The 17,132-nt window shown below is 44.0% G+C and overlaps 1 protein-coding gene across 3 annotated transcripts in view; it reads left to right on the forward strand.

The window, feature by feature from the left end:
- The window catches only part of akt1 (v-akt murine thymoma viral oncogene homolog 1), a 28,044-nt gene that overhangs the window by 8,758 nt on the left and 2,154 nt on the right, over positions 1 to 17,132 (forward strand). For all 3 annotated transcript variants that reach the window (XM_026333142.2, XM_026333061.2, XM_026333215.2), the window contains exons 3-11: positions 9,041 to 9,169; positions 10,673 to 10,784; positions 11,086 to 11,212; positions 11,754 to 11,885; positions 12,013 to 12,078; positions 12,606 to 12,674; positions 12,810 to 12,935; positions 13,905 to 14,033; positions 16,841 to 17,055. In XM_026333142.2, coding sequence (XP_026188927.1) covers positions 9,041 to 9,169; positions 10,673 to 10,784; positions 11,086 to 11,212; positions 11,754 to 11,885; positions 12,013 to 12,078; positions 12,606 to 12,674; positions 12,810 to 12,935; positions 13,905 to 14,033; positions 16,841 to 17,055 — 1,105 coding nt within the window. The remainder of the gene's footprint in view (positions 1 to 9,040; positions 9,170 to 10,672; positions 10,785 to 11,085; positions 11,213 to 11,753; positions 11,886 to 12,012; positions 12,079 to 12,605; positions 12,675 to 12,809; positions 12,936 to 13,904; positions 14,034 to 16,840; positions 17,056 to 17,132) is intronic.

Below are 17,132 nucleotides of genomic sequence, written 5' to 3' on the forward strand. Positions count from 1 at the left end.
TGGGCTCACCCTGGCTCCTACACATTCCCTTATACTGGCTTTCACGGGCTATGCACAAATATACACACACACCTTACGTATTACAAAAGTAAAACAATGGCCCATTCACCTACATTTACAAGTACAAATGAAATGACTGAATCCTTGTCAATAAATCCCCAAATGTTTTTAATCTTAAAGTTTGTGGATGTTAAAACAACAAGCTTTATAAACAACCACACAGTTTTACTAGGTAAATTTCAGTACTGTGATAATAACTATATAATTATATACAAAAATAAGTGGAATCTAAGTAAATAACGAACATGTACATAAGTAATATTCAACTGTTTATTTAGTTACTTGTTTTTCAAACACTGTGTGAGCTTTCTTCTGATGTTCATTCTAATAATTAGCAACAAAGCTGTAATGTGTGGAGAAAAGAGAGCAGAGAGGCTAAGTGAGCTCTTAAATGCTTTCCAAGGAGAAAACTGATATAATTCCATGACAAGAGGAGTTTGGCTCAAATTAGTAGCTATAACGTTTTCTGTGTGCACTCACTTTTTGTTAATAACTTTTGAACAACTAACCCCAACTTTGGTGTTTAAACACTCTGCCACAACCGAATTGGTAAACAGCAGTGGAGGTTTAAGTGCCAGACAGATCTGGGAGTGGAGCCCCTGTAGGCAGGGTCCAGCAGCAGAGGGTGTCACACCGGGAAGCCAGCGCTCTGGCCGGGTGTCTGGCTGTCAGCACAGACCCCCTGCTCTGGGTAATGGGAAGCAGTCTTCCTGCTAAATGTGGTGGAGAGAAGTAAATTACTAGGGTGCAGCTGTCGGCAGGCAGGCTGGCTGGCATGGTGGGGGGACCAGGAGGCTGAGGGAGGTGGCACCTCCACCGCTCTCACGGCAAGCCCGCTGTGTGCTTACTTTGCTATGCAGAGTCCGCCTGCTCACCACAACTGTGGTGCTCGGCGGCGCTCTCAGTCTCCATTACTCTCTTCTCCCCTTTGTCTCAGTTTCCTTGCTGTCCACATTTCTTTGTTCTTCTCTTCCATTCTTACCCCCACATTCTTCCTTTTCTCCTTGTGCACCCTTTTCTGTCTGCCTCTGCCTGCTTCCACCAGCTCACCCCGTCTGTGCCCACCCCCACTTCCAGCGCATACTCCTCACCCACCACCCCACCACCCTGTTGCTAGGATAATGACCCTGCTGACAACTCACACCCATGGCGGAAGCAGCTATGGACCAGCGAAGAGCTCCCAGTCTCCAACATCAATCACATCACTGGCACCTCTCTCCAGTTCAGGGAGGGTAGGGGAGACAGAGGAGCTGCTCAGCTGTCTGTGGACTGAGACTTGACTGTAGGCTTAAATACGCATTACATTCTCCACATCAGCTTATTCTGGTACTCAAAGCATATTTTACAAGTTGCCCAAAGGCAATACAGAAAGTTTTGTCAAAGTTTTAGTTTTAGGCTCCACAGTTTTTAACAGCTGGACGCCACCTTCCTCTTAAAAAAAGAAAAAAAGAAAAACCTTATCCTGTGGAATTTAGTCTTTGCTTGTTTGAAGGTTTTAGATCGTACACTAGTCATTTAGAGTTTATTGGCACTAATTTGCTCTAAATAATTTGTGTTTATTTGTTTGCAATGCAGCAACCCTGTTAACTAATCCATGGACTACTTGTTTACCCAGGGAGCGGGGGCAAATCTTAGCCCCTGTGTGGCAGGGGGAACTTCCCACAGTGTCTCTATGGTAATCAGCAGGTGTCACTCACCACGGAGAAGAAGTGAGGGCTTTCTTATGAGCGTGAGAAAGAGGGGCAGCCTCCATCGCTCCCCCACAATCCCCCCATCCCCCTTGCTTTTTTCCTGTTGGGGTAGCAGCAGCAAGTGCAGGGACAGAGGGGAAGAGACAGAGAGGGCTACATTAGAGGCTGGGGTGGCCCTTCCCCGCAACCTGTTGATGCCGCTGCCAAAGTCCTGGCAATGGAGTCCCCCATCCAGCTGCATGGGAGAGAGAGTGGCCAACAAAAGAGGTGTAGAAAGGAGGGGGATGTCAGAAAGACATAAGTAGAAAAGGAAAGAAATGAAGGAGCCCAAACTCCTAGACAGTTTAGGACGGCATGTGAGCCTGGTGCTTCCTTATATGGTCAGAGTGAAAGGGGCAAATGGGTAGATGGGTGTCAGGGCATTATGAGAATCTCAGTTTGGAGCACTGCGGCTCAGGGAAAGGGATGGTGTGGGGCAGAGTTTGTGGTTACTGGCGCTCAGTGGTGACCTCTGCATCACGGAGCCCCCTCTCCTCTGGAGCGGGCGGCCTGTGGTTCATTGAGATGCAGGGCACAGGGTGGCAGGCCGCAGCTGCAGCCTACAGGCAGAACCCAGCAGAAAAGGGCCGAAGGGATGGCGGGGGCGGCTGAGGAAAAACCAACAAAAGGCACAGCCCCCTCCCCCATCCTCCCTCGCTTTGGAGTTCTAATTCCCTAATCCTCAACCTCCGCCTACCCCCCTTCTCATCCGATTCTCACCACTCCAAACACACACACACATGCACAGTTCATGCAGTTACCACTGGCTCCCTTCCTCTCATCCCCAAGCCATGAATGGCCAGACAGGGGACAAAACCCAACAGCAGCCCCCTCAGGAAGTCCAACCACTGGGTGCAGGCACTGAGAGGCGCATTTTGTCTGACCCTGTCCTGGTTCCTTTCAGTGTGTGTGCGCACGTGTACGTTCATTTATACGTTGTGTGTTGTGTAGGTGTGTGCACATACGTTATGTACATGCACCAGATGACTTTTGTGGGCCTCTCTGTTATAAGATTATTGTTTTGCAAAAAACTTATGAGAACCATTTGAAATAGGAAGACAGGATAGAACTGGCAAGAAAAAGGGACGATGTGTGATGTAGCTGTAAGTTTGTGTACACTGTTGGGACATGAGCCTCTATTCTGGGGGCCCACACAATGAATGCTGCATGATGTGTCTTATTAAAACCCACCAAGCCTCAGCAGCTGGGACCTCAGCATTCCTGCTGCTGTCACATAGAGACAGACAGAACAGGATGCTCCTCGGAAACGGCCACTAACCTCTGTCACTCTGTCTTCTTTCTCTCTTTCCCTCCTCTGTCTAAAGCCCCCACATTTTTCCTTTTTACTTATTGACTCCCCCCAGTGAAGCTGCCTGGCCAGTGTTGTACTAGTGTTAAAGCCTCTTAAGCCAAGTTGACTTCCAAATGGCTTCAGTATCAAAAGCAAGTGCTAATATACATTTTAATCCGTGTGGCCCCTGTTTTTTTTTTTTTTTCTTGCTGTTTTCTAAATAAAAACTTGTAGATTTTTTTTTAAAGCTGCAGCTCAGCATCTGAAATAGACTGATTCACTTTAAGATGCTTCAGACATTTCTCTAGACAAGTTTACCTCTGTCTTCCTGTAAATTCTGTGGCTATGGCTTAGATCACACTGTTTTGTGTAGACTTACAGAGTGCTTATGATTTGTCATACATTGATGCACAATTAAAGAAGACAGTGCTCCACCTTATACAGCTGTGTGTGTGTGTATATGTGTGTGTGTGTGTGTGTGTGTGTCTGTCTTTGGGACACAGAGGGCGTGGCGGTGGCATGCTGGAGCTGTCCACACACAGGGCCATGCAGCAGTTGGCAAATAAAGATGAATTCTGTTGTGTTTGGCAGCGGTTCTTCGTTCATTATTTTCCACTTTGCCCAGCGCGCATCCCAAACCTCAGCAGCTGCTTGTCATGTAAAGACACTCTATCAGGCCCTGACAGCTCCTCCCATCCACACACACAGTACGCATGGCTCACACACACTTCACTTGCACTTGCAAACCCCCCCCCCCACCATCACTACGACTACCACTCACAGTCCCACATATGTGGGGAACATATGTAGTGATCTGTCTCACTATCACTCCACTCAGCACAACTCTTCACACACTGTGTAGCTTTCTCATCCCCTCTAGTTCTCTCATCTTTCATCTGGTGTCACATCAGTTTTCCTATTCTGTTGTCCTTCCCCTAATTTGGTTGAGTTGAGCCACATGTCTGCTGTCACACTTTGCAATTATTTAAAAAAAGGAAAAAAAAAAGCTTTGATTTGGGGACATCAATCATTTAGTGGGTTTCCTCGTAGCAAAGTTTATTTTGGCCGTTACAGTCAGACCTGATTCTTGAATGAATTTTTATCTTATCTAGGCTGTGGTCAGTTTGTCTGTTAGCCAGTTTCCTGTTTTGGAGAACACGTTGACATCAAAAGGGTTTAGTTTACTGGAACTCTGCAATGATGAACCAACTTAAAAGCTGAAGGCTCTCCTGTGTTGTTATAAGGCCCATTGTCTTTTGTCAGCAGTCTGCACTGTCTCTCACTTTACACAGGATGTATTTGGGGTCTACCCTGCAAAGCCTCAAGTACAAGTCATATAAAACATTTAAACCTACTTCATTAGAAATTTGGAATAATATTGAGTGAATAAGAGCTGGTCTTGAGTTATTTTGCTGGTCTATATCACAGCTGCACAGGATTCTTTGTCCATAATTATTATATTAAAATTCTCTGTCCTCATTTACACTAACCATGTTTAAGTCAGCAGTGAAAAGTGCAATAAGCACAGCTGTCAGTTTCACTTTCTTGTCATGTCAGTGCTTATCAAAAGCCTGCAGTGTGGAAAGTAGAACAGAATAGCAGTAGAAGAGGAAATGGGTGTATGTAGGAAGCTGACAAGGGTCATCTTTGTTGTTTACTCCGAGTGCAGACTGTTTGCAAAGGGGTTGCACTGCATAGTGGTGGAGACATACCCACAGACAACTGGTTATTGCTGCTTCCACTGCTGTCATGTGACCAGGTTTGTGGTCACAGACGAGGAAGTTGCACTGTCCTCATGTCTAGAAAGAGGATGTACTAGTTTTTAGAGTGTGTGTTGCAGATGTGGCATTGCATTTTTTTTTAATGTTAAATATATGTGTTGGAAATGAAATGTCTAAAACTGTAGAGTACAGTAGCAGGATGTTTCAGCTAGAGACCCTGAATGTCACATTGATTCCCCACACATCGTCTAGATAAATCGATGGAATGGTGACATTGTATTGCCGTCTACCTGACATCCATGTGACAGTGGCCACCTCATTATCTACTGATAATGTACATGTCATGACTACCTTCTGGTGGGTGCTGTGCATCAGTGGAGTTGGCAGGAGAAACTAAGAGCCTTCCAGTCTGGATGTTGCTGTAATCTGTTTCATAACTGTCTACCAGGTAATGTGCACTCAAAGATGTATCAAAACATAAGCACATACATGAGTGCACATAAACACCTGCCTCATCAGGATCGAAACACCATAATGTACGTGAAGTGATCTGCTGCAAGCCAAACCAAAACTGCTAAACTGAAAATTTACTGACAAGCATGTGTTTTGAGTCATTGGTGTCACAGTGGCAGGTAGCAGGCTCGTTATGCTGTCTCTGCATTGTGCACATACTGTCCTCACTGTGGGCTGGCATGGACTATAGCTTGAGGATGTGGGTCAGCCAAAACATGACCACAGAGCAAAGCACCGGCTGGGGCCCACTACAGGAAAACAAGACTTGGTGCATAGGGTTCAGGAGAGTTGGTGGCTGTGGTGTAAACAGTTTAGTCCACTTATATTTGTGTTGAACAGGCTCTTGTTTTAATTCCCAGGTAACACTTGACTGCTTGTATTTTTACATGGAACCTTTTCTGTGCTTTATTTAGATTTTATTCTAACCCTGTCTGAAAGCACTATTGCGCTGAAGTAAGGAAGTCTGATTTTTTTTTTTTTTTTTTTTGTAGGCTTGTGATAAATAACACTGTGCATGCAGATTCTCTAGAGATCAGCGTGTATGTGTGGATGACTGATGTGAAAGTTGATTGGTGAGACTTGTAGTTTAAAACAGACAAATGACTTATCACAGTAATTGTGATACGTTGAAAAATGCATGAGGGAAATCCACAAAAATTATTCCTGCTGGTGTGTATTTCAATTAAAACAGCACAACTAGCATGAGTGGCTTTGTTGGAGGCTGGTGACAATGCCATCTGATGGCTGACGAAGTCGAACTACTTTCTACTTTACTAAATTAATCATGTTTAGTGTCAAAACACTGTAGAAAACAACATACAAAAAATCTCCCATGACCTGATGAAAGGTGTATTAATGTATTGGATATCTGCTGTGGATTGAAGACTGAAGTATGTTGTACTCTGAGCCAGATGTTGCTTCTAGTGTGGTGATTGGTGCCACCACCTTGCAAATGATTGTAAATCAGGTGTTTTTACACTTTGGTGTTTAATGACTTGATGTTCTGCTGGAAGGTGACACACGGACGGCCTGTTTTACAAGGCTCCATCCTGCTGTACGTGGTCAGTTTTGTCCAAATGCCTCTGGAGTGTTTTTTTTTTTTTTTTTTTTTTTTTTTTTCCTTTCCTCCTTGCCTTTCATCAGCAGAGAAAAGCCATATGGAGGACATCCTATTAGAGTTTTTGGCACGTCATCACTTGCACAAAGGAAGTACATAATTTAGAGATGTCAAAGAGTGTCAAATCTTGAAAAGTGACATTCAGTGCTGTAAATTCTTGGCATTTCTTTAAATATTTTATAACGATGTGCACTAAGCAGAAGAGACATTAGCTGCTGTTTGGTCTGTAGTCTCTCAGACAGATCTGTTATCAGTTTCATTAGTCAGAAGTGTGTTTTTTGAAGGAGGGCAACAGAAGCTCATATTGACAGATCTCCTACCTCTCCTCTACAGACACCCTCGCACACCCACACACCACACTTCTGTGTTAGAGGAAATGGGGCAATTAAGGACAGCTTGCTACAGCTCTGCATGGGGTTAATATGCAGCTCCGTAATTAAAAATAAATTACATTTTTCCTGTATAAATATTCAAGTCCCACTCCACTGTGTGCCGCTGCCTTGTTATGGTATGTAAGCTATTTTTTTCCCCCACCGTCTGCACAACATCTGGCACGACATTTCCTGAAGCATCACCGGAATAAATTGAGTTTTGTCTGCCTACGAGAGATTCATTTCAGTGATGCTAGTGTGTCTAAGTGAATGGGACGGACATGCATGGCTTGAGGTTATGGGTGTTGTCTGGAAAATAGGGAATTGTGGAAAGTTTTATTGGAAAATCAAATTGGGGCTTTGGCAAACGTGATGGGGGTGGTACAGTATGATTGATAGGAAAGAGACAGAAAGTGGTTGCAGCTGATAAAACTATAAATTAACTTATGTTCCTCTATGTATTAAGTTATAGTATTTAAATGGCACATTATAGTCACACAAGAAAAAATCAAAGCTTTTCAGGTGTTGAGGTGTACTGCATATGTGAAAATGTCTTTTGTAGAGCCAGAGGGAGAGCAAAGTGGTGTCACATGAGTCAGCATCATTTACTTAAAATGTCTCCTCATTCCCATCGCTTGTGTCTCATTCCCACATCTTAGTCCCTCCTGTGTAAGATGCAAGGAGAAACTGCAAGAAGAGAGAAATGAGGAAACATCTGTTATCTGAAGCAAAGTCAGTTTCTTGTGACAGCACAGCTGGATCACAGCTGTATCAGCTGTCAATCTACAGGTGTTAGGAGGACTGTATGCCTTGGGGTTGGTATTTGCACAGCTAATATACGGTACTCTTCAAAAAATAATAACTACTGCCAGCAGAGCAGTGTAGTGGTGTCCTTCAACATGACAAAAGTGAATGTGAAGCATCTTTGCATATTTTCCTTTTAAACAGTTTGACAAGCAACTGTACATTCATTAAAAACCTCTACTTTAGCTTTATAGTGAAACAATCCATCAAAGCACAGTTGGTAAAGTAACTTTCAGACACTTAAAGCACCTAAACCAACAAGGCTTGATTTATGTTCTAAATAATGGGATTTGTGTTTATTTATATTGTGTTTGTTATATAAGCATACAGGTTACAATAACAAAGTATACTAATTAGTAGATTACTAATATGTTGTGGTGAAAGTGGAAATGATGTAATAAACATCGAGTCAACCTCGCACGAGGATTTTCAACCTGCCACAACCTGCAGCCTCCAGCCACCAACAGATTGCATATAAACGGGTGTGTTGTTGTGTCCAATTAAAGACATGAAGGATGGTGTCTTGTCTTCACTCATGTCTTCTCCAGGCAGCCTCCTTGCCTCCTCTCAGTAAGGGAACTGAGACATTCTTCATGATGGTGGTGCATAAATGATTTCCAGATCACCCAAAGATCCAGATGTAAAATGAGGAGGCAGATGTCTGTATCCCACTCCTCATCTCTGCTTGAGGCTAGTGGCACAAGGCTACTTCAGCAGCTCCCAGCATAACACACACAAATCTCCATCTGAACAGTTGGTAGTTATATTACATAATGGGTAAAATATATAACAGGGTAGAAGAGCATTAATTCTGCTGCATCAGTTTTGAGGCTTTTTTCTCTCTGTTTTTAAACTTGCTTGGGTCTGACGATGTTATACAAGTGCAATGCTAAATCATTAGAGTAACATGTAAGCTCTTGTTTTGTGCATATATGTTTATGAATAGAGCTTTTCTTTCCTTGCTGGAAAGATTGATCAATTTCCATCCGAAACTTTAACTTCTTCATGCAAGTTTGAATGTGAGTCTACTGGAAAGAGGGCAGACGGGGCGGGGGAAAGGGTCTTGACTCTTACTAAAACCACCATTTGTCCTGTAGCCAACCTACACTCAAAGAAGGACAGTGACAAGATGGTCACTTCAGTGAGCACTGGTGAACAGCATAGTAATTAGGTTGCAGGAAATGGGTTGCACCTGAGGGAATTGAAACTAAAAGAAAGGACAACGCTCTTTTGTCATTAATCATGAAACTACAATGTAAACAAAAGAGCTTTGCACTGGTCAGCATTTTGAGAATATGAAAGCATGCGAAGTTTCTCAGTTACAGTTTGTGAGGAAAAAAAAAAACCAACTTTCTCTTACTGTGTAACTAACTGTTGTTCAGTGTTGCCTCCCGTAACTCAGCAGTCCCATTTCAATCTCTTTCTCTAATCAGGAGAATACATAAAGACCTGGAGGCCGAGGTATTTTCTCCTGAAGAGTGATGGTACATTCATTGGCTACAAAGAGCGACCACAAGATGTTGACCAGCTGGAAACCCCCTTAAATAACTTCTCCGTAGCACGTGAGTATCTGCTTCAGAGAAACCACCACATTTTTTCCCCTGCTTCTTGGCAGCTAGTTTCACCCTTATTTTGTTTGCTGCTTTCTTGTTTTTACTTGTGTTCGTTCACATACTCTGGTTTTTGTCTGTATCTCGCCTCTTCATCCGCCCTGAAAAGTAATTATTAACAGAAAGTTTTAGGGAATCAAGTGCCTATGAGGTAATTGTATGAAAGTGAATCATCTCTAATAGTATCCCTTATCTTGGTTAAGTCATATTTTAATGATTATGAAAGGAAGCATTAGCAAATGGGCTGTAGTATCGTCTCTGCGTGTTTCTTTCTGTGGGAGCACCGCTCCAAGTAAAAGCAAGCTCTGCCACTGAATGTGCACACAAGATGTCTGGCTCCTGACATTAGTACATCAGATGTCATTCCTCTTCTCTTAAAAACTCTGTTTTTATACTGTGACAGAAAATAACGGAGAAAAAAAAAAAATGCCTTGAGCAGCCCGGCCCACTGCATCTTCACATCAGAGAAAGTTGCTGTGATAAGCTCTGCAGATGACTGAACACAGCAATTAGACAGCATACTGTTTGTTTAACAAAATGTTTCCTCTCCGACACTCTTGAGTTATTGTGGCTATTAGCTGCCTGATTTCAAGTATTTATCTGAGCTCTGCTCTGAGGCTGTGTCTCCATCAGTGGTGGCTTTGAGTTTTCAGCACCACTGCGACCCCACCGCAGAGGACACATGGTGTGTCGCTGCTGAAGGGGCCATTGCAGCTGGATTACATATTCACACTGATGGAGCCATGTTGGATCTCAGTGGTGGTCCACTCCCCTGTCCTCCATCTATCAGACGGAGGCCATTTTGTGTCACATTCTGACATATTTGCTGACATGTTTCATTTGGGAACAGATGTTAATACCACGGACGTGCAGATGGAATTCTCTGCTTTCTAAATTCAGTTATTATACAGTTGTGAGCAATTGTTTTCCCAAACTGCTTACAAGACAATTATTTGCTGAGAAGTGTGAAGATGAAAGAGAATGGAGTGAAAAAGGAATTATGGATTTTTACAAAGTAATAACTCTACACCAAGAATATTAAAACTTCAGTTTCAGATTTTTGTGAAATGTGGTTTCAGTCATTTGAAAGCTGTTAAGAGGTTTTTCAATAAAACTCATTACATTTGGATAATACAAACATGTAATAGGTTAAAAAATGGACTTAATTTTTATATTGTTTCTAGAGAATTGTGTTTTTTATTTAACAGCACACAGATTTATAATCATTATAAAAGTCAGTGTTGGTAAGTGTTACATTTTAAAGGTGATGATAAGTTAAGGATCAGTTGTTTTCCTCCACCAAAGTGCACCTGTTCTTTTCCAAATTGGCCAACAGTGTCTGTTAGGGTGGCGATAAAGATAAATGGCTATAACTGTGGGTCTGCCTCTCCCCTTCTCCCCTACACACTGGCCCTTCTCTCTGTCTCCTTCCTTTCCCTCCCTGGCTGTGGTCAGAGTGCCAGCTGATGAAGACGGAACGGCCCAGGCCTAACACATTTATCATCCGCTGCCTGCAGTGGACCACTGTCATCGAGCGGACCTTTCACGTGGAGACCCCCGAGGAGAGGTAAGCGAGAAGCACACACCTCTCAGCTCACAGAGCAGTAAAACACAAATCATTTACTTCCAGAATTTGCCCGTGTTGCTAGAAAGCAGTTCAGCAGTTTAAGGGTTGCTGTTTTTCAACCGTGTAGAAACATACACATTTAATCATTGCTATGCACTCACACACAAGTCTACTGGCTATTGGCAAAACTCACACTTGGAATTGCCTTTGTGTTGATAAGACAATTATGTGATTGAGCTGCTGGGCTTGCATGATGGCAAATGGGCTGATGTAATCTTTCTGCTGCCCGTACCTCCCTCAGGGAAGAATGGACTAAAGCCATCCAGACAGTGGCTGATGGCCTGCAGAAACAGGAGGAGGAGATGATGGACTCCTCTCCAGACCCCATGGACATGGAGGTCTATCTGACCAAACCCAGACACAAAGTGGTACTGCCCATTTGTATTTTCATAATGTTGAGCATATTCTTCTCTTCCTGCAGTCCTTTTACAGACACATTTGAGTTCCATCCTGTAAATCTTTAGCTCCACTACCTTTATTTTTCCATTTCTTAAGCATGTCCTTTTCTTCCAAGTTGACCATTACTCTTCCCAGCTTCCTACAGCTCATACTAGCTAGTTTCTACTTTTCCAACTTCAGCTGTGTATGGCTTAGGACCAGATAGCTTCTCCACCAGGTTTCACAAACCCCACGTGTGCCCCATGTGACATAAAGGTCCAGGGTCACAGGATTGGATGTCTCCCGCACATTTTCACCTTTCACCTTAGTGTAAGGGTCAGAGGTAACTGAGACACAACCTTATATAGACCAGACCATTAAAGAAATGGAAATGGCATGATGAGTGAAATAGTTTCTAAAGTGCTTCTGTGTTCTTGTCAGTGGATTTGTGTGTCTTGGATAGTGGGAGCATGAATGTGTTAATGCTTCTGTTTGTAACCAGATGCCTCTTTTTCTCCACTGGCTCTCCAGACTATGCATGACTTTGAATACCTCAAACTCCTGGGAAAAGGCACTTTTGGCAAAGTTATTCTGGTAAAGGAGAAGGCCACAGGACGCTACTATGCCATGAAAATCCTTAAGAAGGAGGTGATTGTAGCAAAGGTGAGTGGGGAGAGGGGGTGGGGGAGAAGTTGCTGTCTACCGGTGGAGCAATGGCTGATAACTAAATGGTTAACCACTGTAAGAGTTGCGTACCTATCTTTTTTTTTTTTTTTTTTTTCTTTTTCAGGATGAAGTGGCACACACACTCACAGAGAACAGAGTCCTCCAGAATTCAAAGCATCCATTCTTGACAGTAAGAAACCCCCTTTGTGTATCTTAACCAAACCTTATTTTAACACACAGAGATCCTTGGGAGCCTCTTCAGTCCAACCCAACAGCATCCATTCAGAAAAAAGAGGCTTTTTTCTCCCCAGGAATGAGTTGTAGTTGAGCTGGGTCTTTTATATCAAAACTGGGTGTCCTTATCAATTAACCCTTTCTCTGTAGATCTGAGGTGGGTTGTATTGGAAAAGCTCCTCCAAATTATTAGGTCTAAGTGGTGGGTGGAGGCAACACATTATGTGATGTGCTCAGTCTAATGAATGGGAACAGTGTTTGCCACACAACAGGAAAAAAGCCTCAGCGCACTGGTTGCCCATTCTTTTCTCATTAGACATTTGTTTTGGAAAATGTACAAGGTACAGAGCAAAACATGTATTGTGATGTTCCATATTGCAGTCAACTGTGTAAATGGCAGCTTCCTCTTGATTTATCTGCAAACGCCACCAAGTTCTGCTTTAAAAGTTGCTTTGTTTTTTTTGTTTTTTTGTCTGTCTGCAGGGACTGAAATACTCTTTCCAGACACATGACCGCCTGTGCTTTGTCATGGAGTATGCAAACGGTGGTGAGGTAAACTATTTCAACTATTACAAAATCTGCATCAAGTGCATCAAATTGTTAAACTTATAAAATGTTACTGTTCCCATTCTCACAAGACTAACCAGCTCTGCTTCCTTGTTGTCAATCTCCACTGTTTCCCCTCAGCTTTTCTTCCATCTGTCAAGGGACCGAGTATTCTCAGAGGAGCGGGCACGGTTCTATGGTGCAGAGATAGTGTCAGCGCTGGACTACCTGCATGCTGAAAGGAACGTGGTCTATCGAGATCTAAAGGTAGGAGGGGAAACGTGTCATTACTTTCTCCCATTCTCACTGTGAGCTTCTTTACTTTCCTATGTCTTTCACTTTCTGTCTACCCGCCCCCTTCCCTTCATTTCTCCCCTGGCAAGATAAAAATAGGGTTTGTCTCCATCCAGAGCAGTGGCCAGGGCTTATTGATCTGCCTCCCCCGGATCAGTCTCCAGACCTCACTGCAGCTGGAAGAGGCTCGGTCCATACGCTTACTGCAGTTAGATAGAAATAACCACTGGTCCTCTTTGAACAGATCGCCACCACCTCCTGTTATAGCATGTATACAGTGTTCTCAGGGGGTGATATTTTTTAATATTTGACTTCAAAAGCTAAACAAAACCATTAGTTTATCTAAAGATGAGATAAGTGATAGATGCTGCAGACTGAGAGGGCATGTTTAGGTTTTAGGAGGGCTTTATGGAGTTATCAGAGTTGCAGTAGGCATGTGTAGTCCTGCTTCCAGATGATAAAACTATACCAGCCAGGTCAGCACAGCACTCTCTCCTTCCCTCCCTCTCTCCCTTGGGTTTATGAGGCAGGCTCCCAGCCTGCTAGGATTCTCCTGAAAATGCCAGGGTAGCAGGATTGGAAGATGTGCTGACTCTGGCCAGGCGCTGCTGGCCACGTGTGAGCTACAGCTGCCAGGTGACTTTAACTGAGAGAGAAAGACGGAGAGGGAGGGACACGCTGATATTAAAAGGCAATGCAGCCTTAAGTCATGGTGATACATGATGCAATGAACTAGATTGAGACAGACACTGATGCAGACATTTCAGAAATTTCCTTCAAAGTAGTGATGAAAACTAATGTCAACATTGAAGCTTTTACCATCATACGTTGATGAGTTAATGTTCCCATCTCCTCCCAGAATTATTTTCTTGTTAACTCCCCTGAACAGTCAGTCATCTGACGTTAATTCTAACATTTGTTTTCTTTCTGTTTCTGCCTCAGCTGGAAAACCTCATGCTGGATAAAGACGGACACATAAAAATCACAGATTTTGGTCTGTGTAAGGAGGGGATCAAAGATGGCGCCACCATGAAAACTTTCTGTGGGACGCCAGAGTACCTAGCTCCTGAGGTAAACACAAAAATAATCCTTTCTCTACCAGAAATAATCTTTCTTTTAGGTTCTTTTAGGTAGGTTTTTGATTTGGTATATGTATGTACAAATAAACAGAAAACCCAGTGAGATCAATTTGATTGGAGCAGATATAGAATATGAATGATGTGGAGCCAAATAATGAATGTAAGACCTACCATGCATGACATGAGTAGTAGAATCCAAACAAAAATGCAGCATTTGTTGTTGGACCTCAGTGGATGAGAAGCATGTGGAAGAAAGGGCAGCTGTCCCAAAATGCCTTTCTAATCTCCAGCTGAAGTCGAGTTAATGTGTGCCATGTGCCCAGGGCAGGGCAGGCTGCTCTCATATTTGTTGTATCAGGAAGGGTGTGGCTACTCCATGGTGCGTGCAGGTATGACAAGTGTTGGAGTAGGCTGTGTAACCTGATATTTCATTATGAGTGTGGGCAGCGTATGTTTAAGTACATGAGTGTTTGCACTAGCCTGTTGCTGTAAAAATGTTTTCCGGGAGAAGGGTGTCCATGTTGACACAGTTGCTGTATCGTTGTTTTTAGCCTCCATTCGGAATTTTCTAGTTGGGGAGGAGGAGGACGGGTGATTGGCTGGCAGGGCCTCAGGAAACGTGAGCTTCCGCCCCTGGAAAAAAACAAAAAAACAAAAAAACCACACAGCTGTTGTGTGGAACCTGAAGAGCCACAGCTTCAACTGCTGCCTGGGATGCCTCACCTGACCTGGCAGCTGGGTAGAGCCAGAGTAGGCGTGAAGAGAGTGCTTTCAGGCTGCCCTGTCGGAGCACATACCTGTCCTTTTAATCAGTCAGCAACAGGCCAGGAAGGCAAAGATCTGGGCTGGCCTAGCATCTGAATATTTACCTCCTCACACCTGATAACAACTGCTTGTTTTCTTTACTTCTATAAACCTCTCTTTTTAAATCCCAAAGTGTGCCATGACTCTATGACAGCTCCAGCCGCGGAAGCAGAGAACAGGGAGGCATCAGGGGGCATTACCATGGCAACGGGGTCGCTGGTGAGCGTCTCTGTGGAGTGCGGGCCAGGCAGTGTTACAGGTTGTTCTGCAGTAAACAATGACCTTGTTGTGTGTGCAGCACAGGAATGCTGTAACGTCTGGGAATATTCCACCCAGAGCAGCACTGGGGGAGGGAGAGGGAGGAGAGGCCCAGTCTGTAAAAAGCCTGACCAGTTTGTCTCTGGAGTAGGAATGGTACAAATTCCCTATGTCACTTTTATTAAGTAGTTACAAAGAAGAAAGCCATTATTGGCTAAGGGAATTGGCTTTTAGGGAATATGCACAAATCCACAATGTGGACTGGTTTAATCGAGGCACTGAAGCTGATCTGGATTCACAAGTTTAGAAGATGAATGACCGAGAGAGCAGAACTTTGGGGGCAAAAAAAGTGCAGTATTCAGAACAGAGCTCCTTAGTAGCAGCAAGTGTTTGTGCTTTTATCCTCTCTCTCCTACGTCTCTCCTCTCTCTATCTCTGATCCTCTGGGGCAGTGTAACAGTATTAGTTCGAGGCTGGGGCCCAAGCAGGCAGGCAGTCCTGGTTACGTATATGAGGGATGAGCTTGGCTCCTGCGCTCCTGGCAGCTTCACAGCTGTGGCGCTCTTCTACATATATGGGGCAGCTGCGGGCCCAGCTGTCGCACGGTGTGAATCACACGACAGCAGCGCTGGAAATAGAGACGGCACAGTAATCCTAGCCCCACACCGGCTTCACGTTACTCACCCTGCCCTCCCAGTCTTCCTCCTCGATGCTCACCACTCACCACAGCGCCAGGCCAAGTGCCCACAGACACATGCGCCCTGCTTGTGTGTCCATACACACACAGTAATTTTGTTCCTTTTACGGACACATATGTCCATCTGTTTTCCAAGACCCTCTCCCTCATCCTGTGCAGTGTGGTGTCCAAATCTAATTCTATAAATCCACCAATGTCTTTTTACCTAAGTTTCTATTCTTAGGTCTGAATTGCCTTGCAATCACACTGCTGGGGGTTTAAGAGAACAGACTGTTCTCCTTGTCTTGATTTCACCTTCAACATCCGCCTGGTGAGGTAGAATCCAGTACATGTCCCCAGAGACCTTGGAACAACTCTGCTCAGCAGCACATTAGTCATGCAACAGGTTGCAGTGTCCAGTAAGCACAACATTGTTGGCGTTCGTCTCATTAAGAACTATAGAGAAAAGTTGTCCTGTGGCAATAATAAGACTGAATATTTTCCCCTCTGTGATTCTGGGTGAGTTTATTAAACGATTTGTTTGTAAGACCCAGTGTGTTTGTTGCCACGCATTTGCTTATTTAAGTGGCCCACACCTCTGCTGCTTGTTGATCTGTATGTGTGTTTGTGTGAAAGAGCCTGTGGTGATTAAATATGCAGGGCTCCAGGGGAAACACTATCCTTGCTCCTAATGTGAGATGTGAGTCAGTGCTGGCGGAGGCTGCCTGAAAAGCCCAGACCAGTGGGGGGAGCAGGTGATTTTGTTGGGGGTGGGGTAATGGGGGGGTCACCCAGCTGCTTTAGAGTTTGCATATTCAGCCTTAAGAACTGCAGTCTTCACAGCCTTCTGATGTTTTACACTGTAGCTGTAAAACCATAGCAACAATTTCTGTACCTCATAGGACAAATATTATTGAAAGAAGCTAATTACATATAAGACAATGGTCTTGTATAAAAATAGAATCCTTACATCCTATAATTTATCATGAAGACATCAGCATAGCTCAAGAGCATCCCAAATAGTGCATTAAATAAACTTTTACTCCCTCCTCATCCCAAAGGTACTAGAGGACAATGACTATGGTCGTGCTGTGGACTGGTGGGGTCTCGGGGTGGTGATGTACGAGATGATGTGTGGCCGACTGCCTTTCTACAACCAAGACCACGAGAAACTGTTTGAGCTCATCCTCATGGAAGACATTCGCTTCCCTAGAACACTCGGTCTTGAGGCACGCTCGCTGCTCTCTGGTCTTCTCAAGAAAGACCCGATGCAGAGGTGAGGAGCCGCTGCAACATCGTCCCTTGTGATAAATCTCTTCCTGGGAATCCTCGACTCATTTATGATCCAGCAAC

The sequence above is a fragment of the Mastacembelus armatus genome, chromosome 22 (assembly GCF_900324485.2).
Source record: "Mastacembelus armatus chromosome 22, fMasArm1.2, whole genome shotgun sequence".
NCBI classification, from domain to species: Eukaryota; Metazoa; Chordata; class Actinopteri; order Synbranchiformes; family Mastacembelidae; genus Mastacembelus; species Mastacembelus armatus.